Raw genomic sequence first — 18,476 nt, 5'->3', positions numbered from 1 at the left:
AGGAAACCGTCGACCGTCTCCTCCTCCAACATGTCGCGGAACTCTTGCGACTCTTTGAAGAGCTCCACGGCGTGCTCGGCTCGTTCGAGAGCCCTCCTCTCCCGGGCCTCAAGTTGCTCGAGTCGGAGGCGAAGGGCCCTCTCCTCATACTCGAGGGCCGCGACCCTGGCCTGGACCTCCCCCAAGCGCGCCTCCGTGCCGCGCATGGTTGCCTTGGTCATGGCGTGAGCCGCCTTCTCCTCCTCAAGCGCCCCCACCAAGGCAAGGCGCTCGGCCTCGGTGGCCGCCCACCGAGCCTCGGCCGCGGCCGACACCGCTTCTAGCTCGGCGATTCTTTTCTTGGCCGGCTCCAGCTGCTGGCCGAGCTGCCGAACTTCTTCCCGATACCCGTGGGCGAGGAACGCCATGGTGTCGAGCTCGAGAATATGCTGAAAAAAAAAAAAAAAGAAAGAAGAAGCGAGGGTATTGTGAGTTGAAAGGCACGTATGCACGCTAATAACTCCGGAAAATTAAGAAGGAAACTTACCCGGGCGGTGCTGCAGTAAGCACTGCCGGCGACCTCCTCCAGCGAAATCCCCCGGAACACGGCCCGGTCCGCTGGAAGCACTGCACGCCGCAACATGGAGCGTGCGACCTCGGCGTCCTGAAAGGCCGAGCTCCCCTCAGGAATGGAAGAGTCCGGCTCAACCGACTCTTCTCGGAAAGCTCGGGAAGAGCTCGGCACGATCGAACCCGAGGTCCCGGAGCCGCTCGCCTCGGGGCCTTGGGCAGGCCCGGGTCCTGGCTGCTGCGGCCGGGCCGCGGACGATTCCCCCCGCCGGGCAAGGGGGGCAGGGCAAGGAGGGGCCGATGGGCCCGCACCACTGACCACCCGCTCCCGCCTCGGGTCGGCCGCAGGGGCCCCCGCCTCGGGGCCACTCGTCCCAGCCGACGAGGAAGCGCCGTCTGTCCTCGCCCTCCTCCGAGGCTGGGGATTAGCCCCCCCGGCCTCGGCCTCCCGCCTCCTCAGGCGGGAAAAAAGCGACGTGTTACTGGTCGGCATACGGGGAATATCTGAAATCAAAAATTTTGTTAAGTGTCAGGCCAGTGGCAGTAAAAGCGAAAGACAAAGAATGAAAATAACGTAGCCGCCCTTACCCTCGGGGCGCGCCGAGCTCAGACCCACGCTCGCCAGGGCGTCCTCCCGCAGGAGCTCGGTCAGGTCGTTGCCCCTCCCGAGGGCTCGCACAGAGTCTAGGATCCTCAGCTCCCTCCCCGTGGGCTCGGAGAGTCTGTTGAGGGCCTTCAGCCGTGGGTGTCCCCACCTCGGCTCAAACCCCCAAGGCGCCGCGGACGCCAGGAAGAAAAACTTCAACTTCCACTCATGGATCGAGGAAGGGGCGCCCCGGAAGAGTGACATACCGCCCCGAAAGGCGAAATATAGCCACCCTGCGTCCGCCGGGTTCTTCTTTAACAGAAAACACCGGCGGAAAAGGCCTACCGTGATTGGGATCCCGTGCCCGAGGCACAGGGACAAAAACCCGATTATGGTCCTCCATGAGTTCGGAGCCAACTGCGCCGGGACGAGCTGGTACTCGGCCAGCAAGCTGCTCACGAACCCATGGGTGGGAAAACGCAGGCCCGCCCAGAGTGTCTCGCGGTAAACCGCGATCCGACCTGGGGGCGGCTGCGTCACCCTGTCCCCCGGCCCTGCGGTTTCAAGACGAAACCCGGGCTGGAAGAAGAAACGGGAGCGGATTGTCTCCAGTTCCTCCTCTGACATATTCGACCCAACTTCTTCGGGACCGAGGCCCATTCTCACAGAAGAATGGAGTAAAAATTAAGAGCAGAAAATGGAAGTTGGCAAGGAGAAGAAAAGAGGAAACTCTAGTGAAAACAGGAAGAAAACCTACTGGACATTGCCGGAAATTGCTCCGGGCACCGCCGGCAAAATTCGGTTGAGGGAGAAAACAAGGGGAAAAAGACGACGAAAATGAGGGGAAGCCAAACAAGACCTTTAGGGCAGACTCGTGGGGTTTATATAGACCCCCCTGACGGCCCAGATCGATGGGGTCGGTTCCCATCCCCCGATCGGGCTGCGCCACGTGGCGACCTCTGAGGCCGAGGCACTGCATCCACTCCGGATCAATAAATCGAATACGAAATCAAAGTGTTGTCCCATCGGATTTCGGGACCTCATTATGGGTCCACAGAATCCCATCGCCTCGAAGAATGAGCGGACGGCACCCCCGCTCCCCTCGTTTAATAAAATCTGGGACACGTGGAGCCCCGGTGTGGCCTCCACTCCCCCGAAATTATGACCCGGTAACACGAAATCGGAAGCGTCCGACCCCTGGTCATGCCGCGTGTCCGTTTTGAAACCCGAAATGGCACGCTCATTGATGAGCGGGAACTCTCGATTGTGGGGCCGAGGCGCCGCCTCGTTGAACCCGAGGACCCTCATCCTGGGTCCGCCTCGCAAAGCAACCTCGGTAATCCAAGAGACACCGCCCCCGCTATAGTCGCCTCGAAAGACGTAGGGATATGGACCCCATCATTAATTCGCCGAACAAAGTAACCTCGAAACGCCCAAGGGCGCAGGTCCTACCATGAAAATTCCAAGAAACATGAGGGTGCGGACGAAGTTCGCCCCCCAACTTTAACGATGGACTTTACTTCCTACGTCCGAGCCCACAAGCCGCTCGAACTCGGAAGTCGGGGGGTAGTGTTGGGGGAATAAGGTTTTTCCCCCAAATGACACGAATGCCCCTAAGAAGCCGCACAATCGTCGACCCTGGAAGGCCGAAGTCGGCATCCGAACTCGGAACCTCCGACCTAAGAGAAACCCCAATGTCCGAGGCCTACTTTTGTCAGCCACCTACTACGGCCGTACGTCTCCGAGGTCCGGCCAGAGACCGTACTATGACGCCCCTCCGGCATTTATTGCGCATGACCGCTGTGATCCTCCGGCACACTCCACAATAAATGCGGATCTCCGGCTTACTCCACAATAAATATGGATCTCCGGCTTACTCCACAATAAATGCGGATCTCCGGCTTACTCCACAATAAATGTGGATCTCCGGCTCACTCAACAATTAATGCACATGACTCCTGTCATCTACGGACTCCCAGCTCTCCACGGCAAATAAGCCCAGCAGAGTCTAGTCGACTGTGATAAGTCTCTGATCTCGGCCATACCTCTGACACTGATGCAATAAATTCGCCTGGTAGCGTGCTAGTTCGGGTTGTACGACGCCCTCATCGCCGACATCAGTGCAATGATTCGCCTGACCAAGCGCCGACCTGAACGACATGCCGAGCCGTACTACGGCTTCGCCCCGTTACATCGCAGGTAAACCGACCCCCGGTCTATAAAAGGGGGTTGGAAAATCGATACTCTGGACAAGCACTGTTTACCTCTACTCTACACGATTTGCCCCCTCCCTGACTTGAGCGTCGGAGGGCCGGCGCCGGAAGACCCGGCCACCGGTTCGTGTGCAGGCACCCAGACGGAGGACGCCGCCCACTGTCGGATCGTCGCCCGGCCACGGGAACCAGCCGCTCCTTCTCTCCGATCGCCCCAGACGGAGGACGCCGCCCGTCGACGGACCACCGCCTCGCCGTGAGTAACCACCTTCCGCTCCCTCTCCTCGACCGAAGATTGCCCCCGGGTCCAATTTCCAGCAACAGGTAACAACCCAGGATCTCACTCAAAAAGGCTAGATACATGCCCGCACAGGTTTTAAAGGTCCAAATTCATTCAAATCTAATCACAAGCACCACTATTGACTCGTGGTCAGCCTCAATGAGCTCGTGCTGCAGTATTTCCTAATCTACATGAGTCATGAGCCGGGTCTACTCGATACTATTTGTAATAACCCAAGATCTCATCCAAATGGCTATTCGGAAGGTAATTTTTGAGTTTTTTAGTCCTATATAAGTACCTAAGATCTTCTCGGCAAATAACCGATGTGGGACTAAATACACGCCTGCACGGGTTCTCAAATATTTTCTCTGTTCAAGCTCTAACGTCTTCGTCAGGCTAAAGATTTAAATTTATTCAAATCTAATCACAAGCACCACGATCGTCGTGTGGTCGGCCTCTATGAACCTGTGCTGTAGTATTCCCTAGTTTACATAGGCTATGGGCCGAATTCGCTCTGATACTATTTCTAACAATTCAGAACTTCATCCAAAAAGGTTAGCTAAAAGGTATTGTTTGGGTTCCTTGATTTTGTATAAGTACCCAAGATCTATCCAGCGAATAACCAATGTGGAACTAAATACACACGTGCACGGGTTCTAAAAATCCAAATCCATTCAAATCTAATCACAAGCACCACTATTGGCTTGTGGTCAGCCTCAATAAGCTCATGCTGTAGTATTCTCTAATCCAAATGGGCCATGGGCCTAGTCCGCTCTGATACTATTTGTAACAACTCAGGGCCTCACCCAAAATAGCTAGCTATAAGGTAATTTTTGAGTTTTTTAGCCCTGTATAAGTACCCAAGATCTGTTCAATGAATCACCGATGTGGGACTACACACATGCCCGCACGAGTCCTCACAGGATGAATTGTAGATCTACACTAATTTTTCTCACTACAATTTCACAAAGATTCTTCTATTGACATCTTACAATTTTCCCTCACTGGAGGAAATTACTATATCAAAGTTTATTTCTGTTTTTAGGTTTACTTGAAACATGCGGTAAAGGTTTGAATCTACTTTGACAGATTAAATTCACAAAAATCAAGAGCAATTAGGTCATGGATTTCAATTGTCAGCTACATGAACTACAGAAAGTAGGCTGCCCAGTTAGCCTGATGGGTACCTTCTTTACAAATGTGCCTGAAGTGGATGGCTTCCTAGGAACGTCCACAATTCCCATACTAAGCAACTACAGAGTGCAGTCACCATCAGGTTGTGGATAACTATTGGGCCAATGAATAGTGATCACTTGGTCACCCTCAACCCATAGCAAAATGGCGTGAAGAGACCGAAGCGCATAACGAACTGTGTTCGCTCTGCCAAGCTACTAGAAACTCAAAACTTTGGGAACAATAACTATACCAAACTACTAAAAACTCGAGAGAAATTGCCGATTCATGCCGCTTTCTAAAGATCTACTTTGAAGCAAAGCAGACCTTGGCAGCACCACAAGGAAGATGAAAATTCCAAATCAGCTCATTGGTAATAAGAATGTTGCCAGTGATTCGTTGGCCATGCCAAATTTCTTCTTCTGGTCATTCTAATTCTGTTTGTTGAAAATTGTATTAACGTCATACTTCTTCTGACTAATGCTTTCAAGCCATACAGTATTTTGTACTGCAAGATCTAGTTTATTTCTTTCTATATGTTGACATCGAATCAATTTTAAGTCCGCATGCACGTGGTGTACAAGTAACAATACATATCAGTTAAAAAAATCGGCAGGTTGGGCAGTCATAGCCAATTGGGAATATAATGGCCTCCTGTCTTTGAACATACCGACATTGTTTCAAACCCTGCTTCAGCCATTCAAACAATAATTTCTTGGCGGCTCTGTTGACTGCTCCAAAACTCTAAAGGCTTCCTTTCATATTATTCATCAAAATGCCATGCCTTAGCAGCCAAGAATCACATTTTGGGATGCATATCTCCTGGACTTTGTCAATGCCAATTGCCCAAAGCAAAAACATCCTGTGAAACCTCAAGGCCCACTAGACCAATTTATAGAGAACCAAATTGCAAGAAGCTGAAGCTATCAAAATGCTTGAGATCCAAAAAAAAGAAATAAATTAAATTAAATTAAAACAAAAAATAGAAGGAACCCCATACTTATCTACGTAGATAGGTAGACTGAATATAAATGGGCTCCTCGGCTGTAAATGTTACATTTAATGGTCCATCCTATATGGGACTATGCACAAGGTTAACACATGCTTTATTGCATTGGCTTATTCTCTTAGCTCTCCTAAGCTCTTTGCTCCCACATCTCCACTTGCTTTATGGCAGCAGCTTTCCTCCTTTCTAACATCTTGAGCTCCACTGGCTTGAAGGGTGGAGGGAGCTTGCAGGGGGCTGAATCATGAGGAGACTTCACCATGGACTCCATCATGAACTTCTTCTCAAGGGCCTTTGCAGGGCAAGCCATGGACTTGGAGCACAACTCAATGGCTTTGCGAGGTCTAGTAGGCTTGTATCTCAAGAGTTTTGAGTATTCAGTTAACAGATGGAGCATGTAATCATAGACATATTCCATCTTCAGCTTCTCCTGGATGAAGTTGCTAGCCTCCTTTCCTATAGCCTGTGCCTGCTCAGGATTTGTAGAGATGAGAAATGTAGATATTAAAAACTATATCAACCAAAGAATATTGCTGTTAGTATAATGCATGTACATGATAATAGCAAACCAACAGAGGCTTCCACTAGCAGTAGATACATCTCCTCTATTTGGATACAGCAGGTTTGAACCCTATTGAGATGCTGTAGGAAGTCTGAGTTAATTACAGGTTAAGTGCTATTAGAGTAATTTGTGAATTTCACAATATTAAGGCTGGCTAATCCATTTGCTTTTAGCCCTACTGAAGCAAAGTTCTAGGTTATGTCAAACCAATCATTTCAGAAATTTGTTTTGTTCTATGTTGGATAGACTAAGTTGGCCCCAACCAACAGGCGTATCAGTATTTGGGGCCCATTGAGATATATGATGATGTTCTGGATTTTTTTATTTTGGAAATTAAGGAGGAAGGGTTAAAGTTTAACAGAAGTACAAGCAGGTCCAAAAGAAGACCACAAGTCAAAGAAAACTCTAAATCTATCTAAAGCACTAATAAAATTACAGTGAGTCAGGGAGGAATTAGAGGAACAATGAGTGCCCAACGAGATGAACAGCTGTGAGATTGAGTAGATTAATGATGCCAGAAACCTTGCTTTCTTTAGAAATATCTGCCTGTTCCTTCCACAGTTTCCTGCACACAGCTAGGACTAGCTGGACCCAAGTTCTATGCTCTTTAATGATTCTCTTCTGCCTCCAGCTAGTCCCTAGGGATTTCAATGTTGAAGCTCAGTTTTTAATCTTTACACAAAGCATAAAAAAATGTGAAATGCTCTTTGCAAAAGGGGCTGTGGAATAAGATCTCATTAATGGTTTCCGAACTAGAATTGCAAAACACATAAACTACATCTTTTGGTTATCTTTTTTTCCAGCACTGCTCGAGTGCTCGTGTGTAGGCACTCTTTCAAAGCTAATCACATCAAAACCCTGACCTTTTGGGGGGTTTCAGATTTCCATAGAGCCTTGCAAAGGGGCAGGTCAATCCTCCGCATTGATGAATTTGTATTAGGAACAAACTGAGAAGTTTTGGTCCTTAGTAATTTTCCAACATTCTGCCATTTAGTTAGATGGTATGAGAGAAGCCAAGGACGAGTGCAATATTGAGAGGTTTTGTCCTCGGTTGTTTTCCAGCATAGTCTGTCCACTGAGTTGGCGCGAGAGAGTCAAGGCCAAGTGCAATCCCTTAAATAATCCTTATCCTGAAACGTTAAAGGCCTGAGCAGCTCTAAGCTCCAATTTCTATGACTCCAATTCTGGAAGCTAGCTATTGGTCAATTGTGTTTGCAATATTGATTGTACAAATGAGTCGATATTTTCTTAGTGGGGTAAAGCTCACCCACCTATCGACCTAGAACTAGATTTGCTTACTATTTACCAAGTTTAAAACTTAGGTAGTTCTAAAAAGTATCCAAAGATGTATTAGTGCCTTTTCAAATTGGTGAAATTCCAATTAGATTGTGAGGACTCGTACGAGCATGTGTTTAGTCTCATATGGTTTGTTGCTTTGTAAGGTGAGGAGATCTTAGATATTTATATAGGACCGATAAACCCAAATAGTACTGTCCAGCTAGCCCTTTTGAGTGAGGTGCTGAATTGTTACAAATGGTATCAAACCTGACCCAACCCATAGCCCATATGGACTAGGGGATACTGCAGCATGAACTCTTTTAGGATTGACCACAGGCCAATATGGTGTTTGTGATTGGATTTGACTGGATCTAGACCCTTAGCGTACCGAGGATCCATGAGAACTCGCAGTATGCGAAGACCCATGCAGCTTGTGCCGAGTCATACATTAGTTGTGTGCTAGCAAGATCATGGGTACTTATACAAGACGAAAGAGCATAAATAATACCTTCTAACCAGCCTTTTTAGGTAAGATCCTAGGTCATTACATAAACTCTTACTTACCCTTGGGCCCAATTTCCTACAAGAATAGTAGGTGGCATGGATGATGTTTCACTAATAGCCTTCATCATTGTCAAGGTATTTCTAGATGCATTTTTACAATAAGGAGGTATTGAGGTCCACTAATTTTTTAACTCTCAAACCTCCTCCTGATTTCTCCTTACAATATTCCAACTAGTAAGATAGTGAAACCTACTGATCTTATTCTTGCCATTCCATAGGAAGGCTCCTTGAAGCTGGTCTATTCGATCTCTCACTGATCATGGGACTTGAAAATAGCCATGTAATACAAGAGAAGGGCAATGACAATAGCATTAAGGAGCGTTCATTAACCACCCAGATATAACAATATCCATTTCCATGATGCAAGTCTTAGATTGATTTTTCCAAGAAGTAACCACTCTCACCTACAAAGCTTCTTATCGTTAAGATGAAGCCCTAAATAATTTGTAACAATCTAGGACCTTACCCCAAACGGCTAGCTAGAAAGTGTTATTAGGTTCCTTGGCTCTATATAAGTATCCAAGATATACTCAGTACACAATCGATGTGGGACTAAACACACACCCACTTAGGTCCTCACATATTTTCTCCATTTAAGCCTTCTAGCATCCTCATCAGGCTAAGGATCCAAATCCAATCACAAGTAGTAGAAATCATATTAGAAACTCCATAATCAGCCCATGGTCAACCAAATAGGCTTGTGCTGCAATATCTCTCAGTACACATAAGCCATTGATCAGGCTCGCTCTGATATCATTTGCAATGACCCATGATCTTATCCAAAAAGGTGAGTTGAAAGGTATCATTTAGGTTCCTTAGCGCTATGTAAGTGCCCAAAATCTAACAAGTGCATAACTGATGTGGGTCTAAACACACATCTGCACGGATCCTTACAAATACTTGGATTGTCACAAATGGCATTAGATCAAATTCAACCTATGACCCATGTGAACTAGGGGCCACTGCAGCATAGGCCCATTTAGGTTGACTATGAGCTGATCGTGGTGTTTGCGATTTGTATTGATTTATGGTTGGATTTAAATAGATTTAGACTCTTAACCTAGTGAGTACGTGAGGGCTTAAATGGAGGAAGTTTATAAGCATCCGTGCAGGCCTGTGTTTGATCCCACATTAGCTATGCACTAGGTAGATCTTGGATACTTATATAGGATCAAAGATCCCAAACAATACCTTCCAGCTATCCATTTTGGTAAGGTCCTGGATTGTTACATAAGTAAAGGGAAAGGATTCCAGTCAGCAAGAGAGAGAAAATACCCATCAACTCTTGCCATCTGTAGTTTCTCCCTGAGATTGCTCCAAGTGAAGTTATGCCCCTTGAGGTCCAAATCTATTAAATTTAGAGTAGAGATGAAGTTGGCAAAAGAGAGCGAGTTTGTCCAGCATTGAGACCTACACCTTTTATTAAAGACCGACTTGGTTATGTTGAAATCACCTCCAAGGAGCCATGCTTTAGGAAACTGGTTTCTAATGTCCATTAATTTGTCCCAAAAGGAAGGACTGAGGTCTCTGCCATTCATAAACTATCGTAAAAGACCAGCTCATCTGGAGAGGATGAAAAAAGAACTCAACAATGAAAGAGAAAGCTCCTTTCATCACCGACTTTAGAGAAGATACTCATGCACCAGCCAATAATGATGCCCCCAAACAAACCTGAGGTATCAACAAATTTCCAAACATCCAGGATATTGCCCCCCAAGGATCTCAAGAAGGAATTAAAAGAATGTATACATAGGATTATTGCAAGGTCAGGAGTACACGTCTACGAGTTCGAACAATATTGTATATGGCACTACATTCCAAATGATCATTACAACCTCATACATTCCAGGATAGAATTAGCATAGGGAGATAAGAAGAGATTCAATAACAAAAAATAAAGCTAGTCTACTATAGGATGATAATCATATTAGAGACCAATCACTTGGAGGCATTCATTGGCTTTTCTTCTCCAAAGTAAGCATGATCTGGATCACAAGGTTTGCCTCATGGTTAGAGAACTCCAGTCCACACCTCCTTCCCCACTCCAAGAGAGTTGCAAACAGAATTGAGGGGAGCAGAAGAGTGGATTCATTTAGCTCTGATTGAGTTACTTCCTCCACGCCCATGGCTTTAGCAATAATCGGGAAGGGAGGCCGCTCCAAGGAAGCAAGTTTCCTTTTCCTGGCTAGAAGAAGTTTTGTTGTAGGCTCCTTGATTGAGAGTTGTGCTTTGGGGTTGATCTCTTGGGCCCCATGGATTGCGTGACAACCTCGGTAGCATGACTCCCATTGCTTGCATGGACTCTAGCTCTGACATGACGGAAGCTTCCCCTAACCCGAAAAGAAACAGCTAGAATATTATCCTTAAACAATACTAGTACTGAAGGCATTCTCTTTCTTTCTTGTTATTGAGTAAAATTCAAATATCAAGGGCCATTCTACATAAATTTTTTTTTATTAATCTTATATTTATTGAGCAACAATAATCGCATTCTAGTAGCCTATAAGCTGGAGATAAAGCTACCTTCTTTGCGAAAATGGCCTAACTACAAGTGACCCACAATTTTTGGAAGCCCATGCTGTTGAACTAATCTTAAAGGGCCTATTTAAATACCCAATAACCTTATCCATGTGATTTTTCTTCTGAAGTAGAGAAGGAAGTGAGAAGGGCAAGAAATTGTGGATATTGTTATTTGTCCATTCCTAACCGTTTCCAGATATCCAGATCCATCTGAAAAGTTGATTATAAGTATTTTGGAATTTTGAAAGTAGAAAATTTACTAACTTGATTTATCAGCATCGTACCCTTTTTGCCTTCTTTCTCTGTACCTTTCCACTAGAATTGGGAAGTTTCCAAGCATGTTAGGATCTTGGAGGTTTTTCCTCTCTCTCTTTCTTTTTTTATTTTTTGGGGAGAGATGGAGAGAGATCCGCCTGCACTTGAGGATTACTTGCTTGTGATGGAAATTTTGCTCTAAAATAAGTGAAAAAGAGTACTTTGAAAGATCAAGGGAACCTTCAAACCCCTCATCCCAGTATTTTTGGGATAAGATGAAACACATTCAAACAGTGGAATAAATCATTCCAGTGGAATGCCCAATGCCTCTCACTTCTCCTCTCCTGTTTTTAATTCAAACCCTCCCCTGATGTATTCTATGCCTACTGCTGACATTTTATCAACCAATAAGATCCTCTGACATCCAAACTTGTGGTTCATCAAACAAAGCAATATAAACATGAAAGTCTAAACATATAATTACAAATGCAAATATACATGATAAGAATTGAATAAATATTATTCCATCCCCCCAGATCTATTATGAGTGTTGGACCTCCTAATCCATAATGGTGCCATATTTTCAAACTTTTCCTCGAGATACATGTTTATCATATGAGTTAGTTAAAACTAACAAGTGCATTGGCTGAGCAAGTCTTGTATAACTTAATGCAAATTTCACAACAGCCTCAAAATTGCGCTCTCCTCTAAATGCAGTTATGGATTTGAAGCTCGGGAGTTTTCCTAAGGTTAGGACATAAATAATTCTTCTTTTCATTTCTTAAAAAGGTGATAGGGCACTTCAAATGTTATTCTTTCAATAAATAAATAAATAAATAGTTTACCTTGTATAAATTATGGTTTTGCCTAAAGGAGAGATATTAAATGGCATGCAATCTTTTCCACTTACAACTAAATGGTGCTCTACATTTTGGAATGTGGCTATGTCCTCTGGCAACCAAAATAATGGTTAACTCTAGGTACAATGTTACCATTCAATCCATGGAATTCATGATATGTGTGAACACAAACATGGAATCTTGGTGACTTAAATCCAAATGCTGTTGTACATCAATAATCTCTTTTCTGATGCATCAAAGTGCACCATGCATGAGTAATTGAAATTGGTAGAACACATAATGCAACATCATGTAGACACATCAGAGGTCTTTCAAGGTTCTGTAAGCTACAAATTATCTCCACTGCAAATTAGAAGAAAATTTCTACTTAAGGTTTGCTTGGTTGCAAGGAGAAAAGCACAAGAAACTTACTTTCCTCTTGAAAAGGTCTCCTATTTGCTTGTTTTGCTAGAAAGACCTAAAAATAAGACAACTATTCTTCATCTTTTTTGGAAAATCTGAATGAAGTCTAGTTTCTAGTTTTCTTTGATTGATAACTTGTAAGCACCATGCAATAAGGCTGTGAATCAGATTTTTACAATCCTATGAACAGTCACCACCTCAACTTGTGTAAAAACATTTTTCCCTAGACTTGTTTCAATCCAATCCATGGTCCCCCTAAGCAATAAATTATGTTGTCTCTAAGAACTTGTAAACTAAACTATGTTTAAATGAAAAATAAAATTTATCTTTCCCATGGTAAATGCCCTCAATTTTCTTTTCCTTTTCTGTAGTAGTGAATGCAATACAACTAGATTCTGAGAATTACATGCCAGACAAATGATCTACTTCCAACAAAACCAGTAAACTAGTCCATTGGCATCAATTTTTGCAATTGAATCATATCAGCTAGCTGCATCACATTAACGTCAACTGTAAACATTATTTCCACCTTATAGCAGAACCTTGCACCACTGGCATGCCATGTGGAACAAGGAGATTCATGCAAATCAAGAGTAGGAGCAATTCACAGAAGGGTTGTGGTATAGAGCACCAGTTGATCATACCACATGGCACGCCAGCATACAGAGCTTTCTTCTGTTAATAGGCTCAGGCCTCATAGCGTGTCCCTTGATTTCAAGTCAGAAGAATGAATTATACAAGGCTAGGAGCCAACATGATTTTGCTTACTGATTTTTCTTAATGTGGGTATGCTTGGAATCCTAGAATGCAAATGTTCGAAGCATACCTTTTGCTTGTGGGAATTGCCCCAATCAACTGCAAATTTGATGGACCTGCACTTGTCATCGCTCCGCACCGGCCAGTAGTGCTGCAGCGGCATCAGACTCCTCGTAAAGAAGTCATAGTACCTGGGCTTCACCAGTAGTGTGAGCGAGTTGCATGCTAGAATATATTTCTCACTCACTGACCAAGCAGCCCCCTCAATATAAATCTTGTACCTAACATCCATTAGTTTGGATTCAACTCTCCATTAGTTTGCAGTAGACAAGTTGGAAATAGGAAAACAAAGTGATGAATTACCTATGAATGCATTGACTGCCCAAGTCCGACTCCTTGTACCCTATCTGAGTCTCTTTGCGCCAATTCTACAAACTCATTACTATCAGTCAGCAGTCCAACTCCAAATTGTCATACACTTGCACTTTGAACAGAAAGCATTCAAAGATATATACCAGTGCGTAGATCCGAGCATTCCAGTCATGAGCTTCAGATACATTGCATTTAAGAAGATCCTTCCGGGTGGCAGCGACCGCCGGGTTTCCCTTCCAGTAGGCGTAGGGCTCTCTATCCATCCACCTCACCCTCTCATTCCCCTCTTTCAGCTCCCTATTCAGCAGCTCCCACGGCTTTAGATTGATCTCCGGCCTTCGAAATTTCACCCACAAAACTCTCATCAACCAAACCATTTCAATCTAAAGCGATGCAGCATGAAAACCAAGAAGCTAAAGCGTCGGCAGAATGAATTACCAACCCCAGAAGGTCCAGTCGGGGAAGACGATATCGAGCGCGGAGTCATCGGCGCAGTAATGGAACAATGGTGGCGGCGCCGACGCATTCCGGCCGGCCTGGACGACGGGCCAGTCGTGGGTGTTGAACATGAGTTCGAGATCGGGGATGCGGTCCGGGTAGCGGCGGAGGAGCTGGAGGATGCCCCAGAGAGTGAAGACGTCCCTGGTTTGGAAGGAGCGGCGGTAGCGCTCCATGTAGACACGGCCGTGGAGGATGACAAGCCGGAAGTGGGCGGTTTCTCGGGCTCTTTCGACCATTTCTTGGGTGATGCCGGTCGACTTCCATGGCCGGAGGTCTTCATGGATCCACCGGAAATAGTCCGGGCAGGAGGGAGAGGGGGAAAGGGAGGAGTCGGGGAGAGGTGGGAGTGGGGGCGAAGGGCAGATGCGGGTTGCGGTCCCGTTGCCGGCGGGGCAGGTGAAGGGGATTGCGGGTGGCTTTGCTTTGGGCTTTGCTTTGGGCTTTGGGGTTGGAGGGGTTTGGGTGTGGGGGGCGGTTGGGGGTATGATGAGATTCTGAGCCATGGTGATAGTGGCCGTGATGCTTCCAAAGGACTGCAAGTATGTAATTAAAGAAAAGAAAACAGGGTTTGATCTATAAAAGAACAAAGAACACAATTTTTTTCATTAAGCATAAGCATTGCATCCACACATGCTTCACTTTGGAGGAGGTTAATTAATTCCCTTTTTCTTATCTCAATTATCACCAATTATATTGGAAATAGAGTGGCTCCATGTGGGGCAAGATTAGTTAGTCTACTACCCATGCCATATTTGTTCAGACAAAATAATTACTTACCTATAAGATTTTTCTTTTGTTTTTTTTTTCCGATAAACCTATTAGGCATATCTGATCTCTCCTTTTACAATTCATGCAGCTTGTTTTTGACAAATAGATATTTCATAGATATATATGAATCACTTGACATGGGCCGCGAGACTCTATATTTACACTCACATGCTCACACAGAACTGGACTTAACTGTGTAGTTTTGGGATGAGAGAAAAGGTGAGTTCTAGAGTCTCAAAGTCATCTTGAACTATGTAGGGTAGGCCTAAGATCGGCTTAGCCCACCTTGAACTCAACATGCCTTGGCCCGAGCCCACCCAATAATTTAATAACCAGAGTTTGGGTAGTTTGGGCCAAATTTCAGCCCAAGAACTACATGTCCCTCATTGCTAAAGATTAAAATGACTTCATTTTCATGCATTTATTTTGTGTAAAGTAAAAAAAATGCACGCATGTTTCTATTATCAATAGTGTTCAGAAAAGATTCTGCCTAAATATTAGCTTGCAACCTATGTTCATTACTACTTAGAATCACAGACAGCATGCCTATATTATATGATGGGCAAAGTGTCAGGAGGTCAAGCTCACAAACTTTTTGAAGAAATGTGATGATTACTCGCCTTTATTTAGGCTTGAATATGAGACCTTTCCTAGCTAGTGATGAGTGCCAACAAGTTAAGCTAATAACTATTGGAGTTGAGCTCAAGCAAGGCATAAATTATGGCAAGTGATGACAACGCTCAACAACCCAATAGGAAGTTGTCCGAACCCCTATAAACTCAAGCTAGGTCAAAAAGGATAAACGAACATGCATTATGTTTATACCATATCCCAACAACCCCAAATAATAGGCATGAGCAAGTGTCTCATGGACTAATTTAAATGAAGTCAAAATAGATGGAAGTCACATAATTCTTGTGAAGCTTAATAGTGTATGACCATGATAAATTCTATCAAGTGTGAAGGCACAAACTGAAGGAAGAAAGTTTGGCCACAATGTTGATAAGTAGGCTGAAAGATCAAGATAGTCATGATCAACTATAATACAAGACAGATGGATCGAGGTGTTCCAAAATGACCATACAATAGGATGCTTGAAGAGAGACGGCCAATGTGAAAGTATAGGCTAAGGGGAAGTTGATGATAAGTTAAGACCAACAAAATATGAGATGGCCCAACAGTTAATACAAATCCTGATGGTTGTGTAGTAGCAGAAACAAGCAGCATCAGTTACCAAAACCGTCATGAGCAAAGAGCACAGGTGGCAAATATCATAGTGGATAGTTATTGTATTTTAGTATAAATATCAGAATTGTACTTTAAATTAAGAATATTTCGACAATCAATTCAATGTATCTGTATTAGCTTAGTTTTATCAGTAGCTTACCATAAAAGTTGGTATAACTTAGATTACTACTGTAGTCCAATACTATACCCATATCGCAGCTCGGTGCTATTCTGGCATTACACTCTTATCCAATCTATTTTTGAACAATAGTATGACGGTGGAAAAAAGTTCTTAAAGATCAAGGCATATCATTATTTTTTTGACTGATTTAATGTCAAAGGCATGCATGCACATATCTTTAAGCCAGTTGGCTTATTACTACTCTCTTCAAGCACATCCAGACAGCCAGTGGGTTTCGCGATACGTCAAGACAAGATGGAAAGAGTGCTAACCAGCTTTTTTGTCATTGTCCGGTGGAACTCCGCTAGTAGGTTCCATGACATATCTATAGTATTGTCTAATTAGCCTGTGCACCTGATAGGAATTAGACTACCTTAGGGACACTTCTATGGTCCCTAGTTCTAGATATATTATTTGCACTAGTGTTTGAAGTATTCATTAGCTACATAAATGGAGGGACCAGTGCATAGCCACTAGATCATTGGGGACCAGCTTGCTAGCACTCTTTCTTGGAGCGTTGTTGAAGTTTCTGCTCCCACATTTTTCACCCACAAACGTTTGATGACAATGACATCCAACCAGATGACACCGCGACTAAAACGATCAGAATTCCACCAAAATCCGTGAAAAGAAAGTCCAGAGTCTAACTCATCCGGCCAGCTAATCTTAAGAAGATCCTTCGCTCCAACGGCACTCGGCTTTCCGTGCTCGGACACCAGACACCGATAGAAACACGTGGCAACGGCCAACGCACGCAAATTATGTGGGTCCCACTTAATTATTTTCTACCGATCCGTCATTAGGGGTGGCAAAATATGGCCCGATCCACCCATCCGACCCGTGTTCGACCCGCCATAAACAGGTTTGGATTTGGCCTAAACAGGTTTGGGTCGTAAACAGGTCGACCCGTTTAACCTGTTTATTAATTGGGTCGGATACGGGTTTTAGATGTCTGACCCGTTTAACTGTTGGGCAGGTTAAACAGGTCTAAACAGGTTAAACGGGTTAAACAGGTTAAACAGGTTAAACGGATCTAAACAGGTCTAAACAGGTCGGGTTGGGCAGGTTAAACAGGTTGGGTTGGGCAGGTTAAGCAGGTCTAAACAGGTTAAACGGATCAGGTTGGGCAAACAGATTAAACAGGTCGGGTAAACAGGTTACCTGTTTATTAAACAGGTTAAACGGGTCGGATCGGATTACCTATTTAATAAACAGGTCAGGTTCAGATTGTAATTTTTGATCTGTTTAATAAACAGGTCGGGTTCAGATTTATGATTTTCTGATTTGACCTGTATGTGACTCCATCCGACCCGATCCGATTGCCACCCTTACCCTCAGAGATCATTCGAGGCGTTTCCCCAACTGAATGCAATTTGTGCCCGACACGTGTCCGAAACCAGTAGGTTCGCAGTTTCTTTTCCCTGGACACGTTCGTTTGTAACTTTTCTACGTGACTGAGCCTCTTATATATAAAATGAAAGGACTCGAGCTTTCCAAGAATAATTCTTACGTTTTTATTTTTCTGTGGAAGATAAAAAGTACCAAAGAGATAAGAGAACGCGAACCAGATTCCACCGACGGCGGGGACCGTAACGAGACAATGTTAGTTCTAGCAATCATTGCATCAAAATTCACGCCACCTTCCTTTACGACGTTTTTATTTCCGCAATTAATTGCCGCCATCCGACTTTCCCGATCGTAGAGGATTCCATGACCAAGAAAATAGAAATGACAGGCGAGAATTCTTCATCTTTCTTTATATAATTAAAATCCCTTCTATATCAGGGGAGAAAAAGAAGCCAGCCAAAATTTGTAGTGATGGAGGAGGCGCAAAGCAAGTAGAGAGGGGACTCACCTCGCTGTTCATCCAGCAAAAGGTTGAAATAAAGGCGCCGAAGAGGATGGCAAGGAGGAAGAAGAGAAGCACAGCGCCGCCCGACGAGCTCCCCGCCGCTGCTGCGGCCGCCTCCGAGTTCTTCCTGCTCTTCTTGATTTGCCGAAAGGTTGTCTTCCCCGCCGGCTCCGCTGGATCCATTCCCAATCCCAATCTCAGCTTCCTCGGATATTAAAATTCTCAGCAGAATCAAATTACTGGAAGCAAAGCTTCACTTTCTTTCGTTTTGAACTCGTATTTGCAGAGAGAGAGAGAGAGAGAGAGAGAGAGAGAGAGAGAGAGAGAGAGAGAGAGAGGAAAGAACACTGGAGTTAAGAAGGTTGGGGAAAGAGGGACTAGGGAATGGAAGGTGGGAGGAGAGGATCTCGTGAGCAGTGGGGGCTTACAAAAAGGAAGGAATAGGATCTCGTTGGTGAGGAAGAGCCCTTTCTTCTCTTTTAACTATATCAAAACGAAAGTAATAATATCCTTCCAGCTTAGGGTACATTTATTCTTTTAATGGTGTTACGAAATGGCTTGCTTTAATTAT

The 18,476-nt window shown here is 44.6% G+C and overlaps 1 protein-coding gene across 1 annotated transcript; it reads right to left on the bottom strand.

Annotated features, from left to right (window-relative positions):
• Positions 1 to 5,666: 5,666 nt before the first annotated feature.
• On the bottom strand, positions 5,667 to 18,476 carry LOC120105415 (O-glucosyltransferase rumi homolog). The gene is made up of 6 exons (XM_039117834.1): positions 17,909 to 18,476; positions 13,815 to 14,410; positions 13,520 to 13,712; positions 13,368 to 13,432; positions 13,075 to 13,285; positions 5,667 to 6,276 (listed from the first exon to the last, which is right to left on the bottom strand). Exons 1-6 carry the CDS (start codon positions 18,086 to 18,088, stop codon positions 5,938 to 5,940), a joined length of 1,584 nt encoding a protein of 527 aa, XP_038973762.1. The 5' UTR covers positions 18,089 to 18,476; the 3' UTR covers positions 5,667 to 5,937.

This window comes from Phoenix dactylifera, unplaced genomic scaffold (assembly GCF_009389715.1).
Source record: "Phoenix dactylifera cultivar Barhee BC4 unplaced genomic scaffold, palm_55x_up_171113_PBpolish2nd_filt_p 000279F, whole genome shotgun sequence".
NCBI lineage: Eukaryota > Viridiplantae > Streptophyta > Magnoliopsida > Arecales > Arecaceae > Phoenix > Phoenix dactylifera.
Note: the sequence above shows the minus strand (reverse complement) of the source record. Positions and strands in the feature narration are given on the sequence as shown.

Excerpts from the sequence above, each read along its gene's own strand:
- LOC120105415 (XM_039117834.1), bottom strand. The coding sequence starts at position 18,088 with ATGGATCCAGCGGAGCCGGCGGGGAAGACAACCTTTCGGCAAATCAAG. Across the intron at positions 13,433-13,519 it reads ATGCTCGGATCTACGCACTG|AATTGGCGCAAAGAGACTCA; the intron begins GTATATATCTTT and ends ATGAGTTTGTAG. Across the intron at positions 6,277-13,074 it reads GCAATTCCCACAAGCAAAAG|GCACAGGCTATAGGAAAGGA; the intron begins GTATGCTTCGAA and ends AATCCTGAGCAG.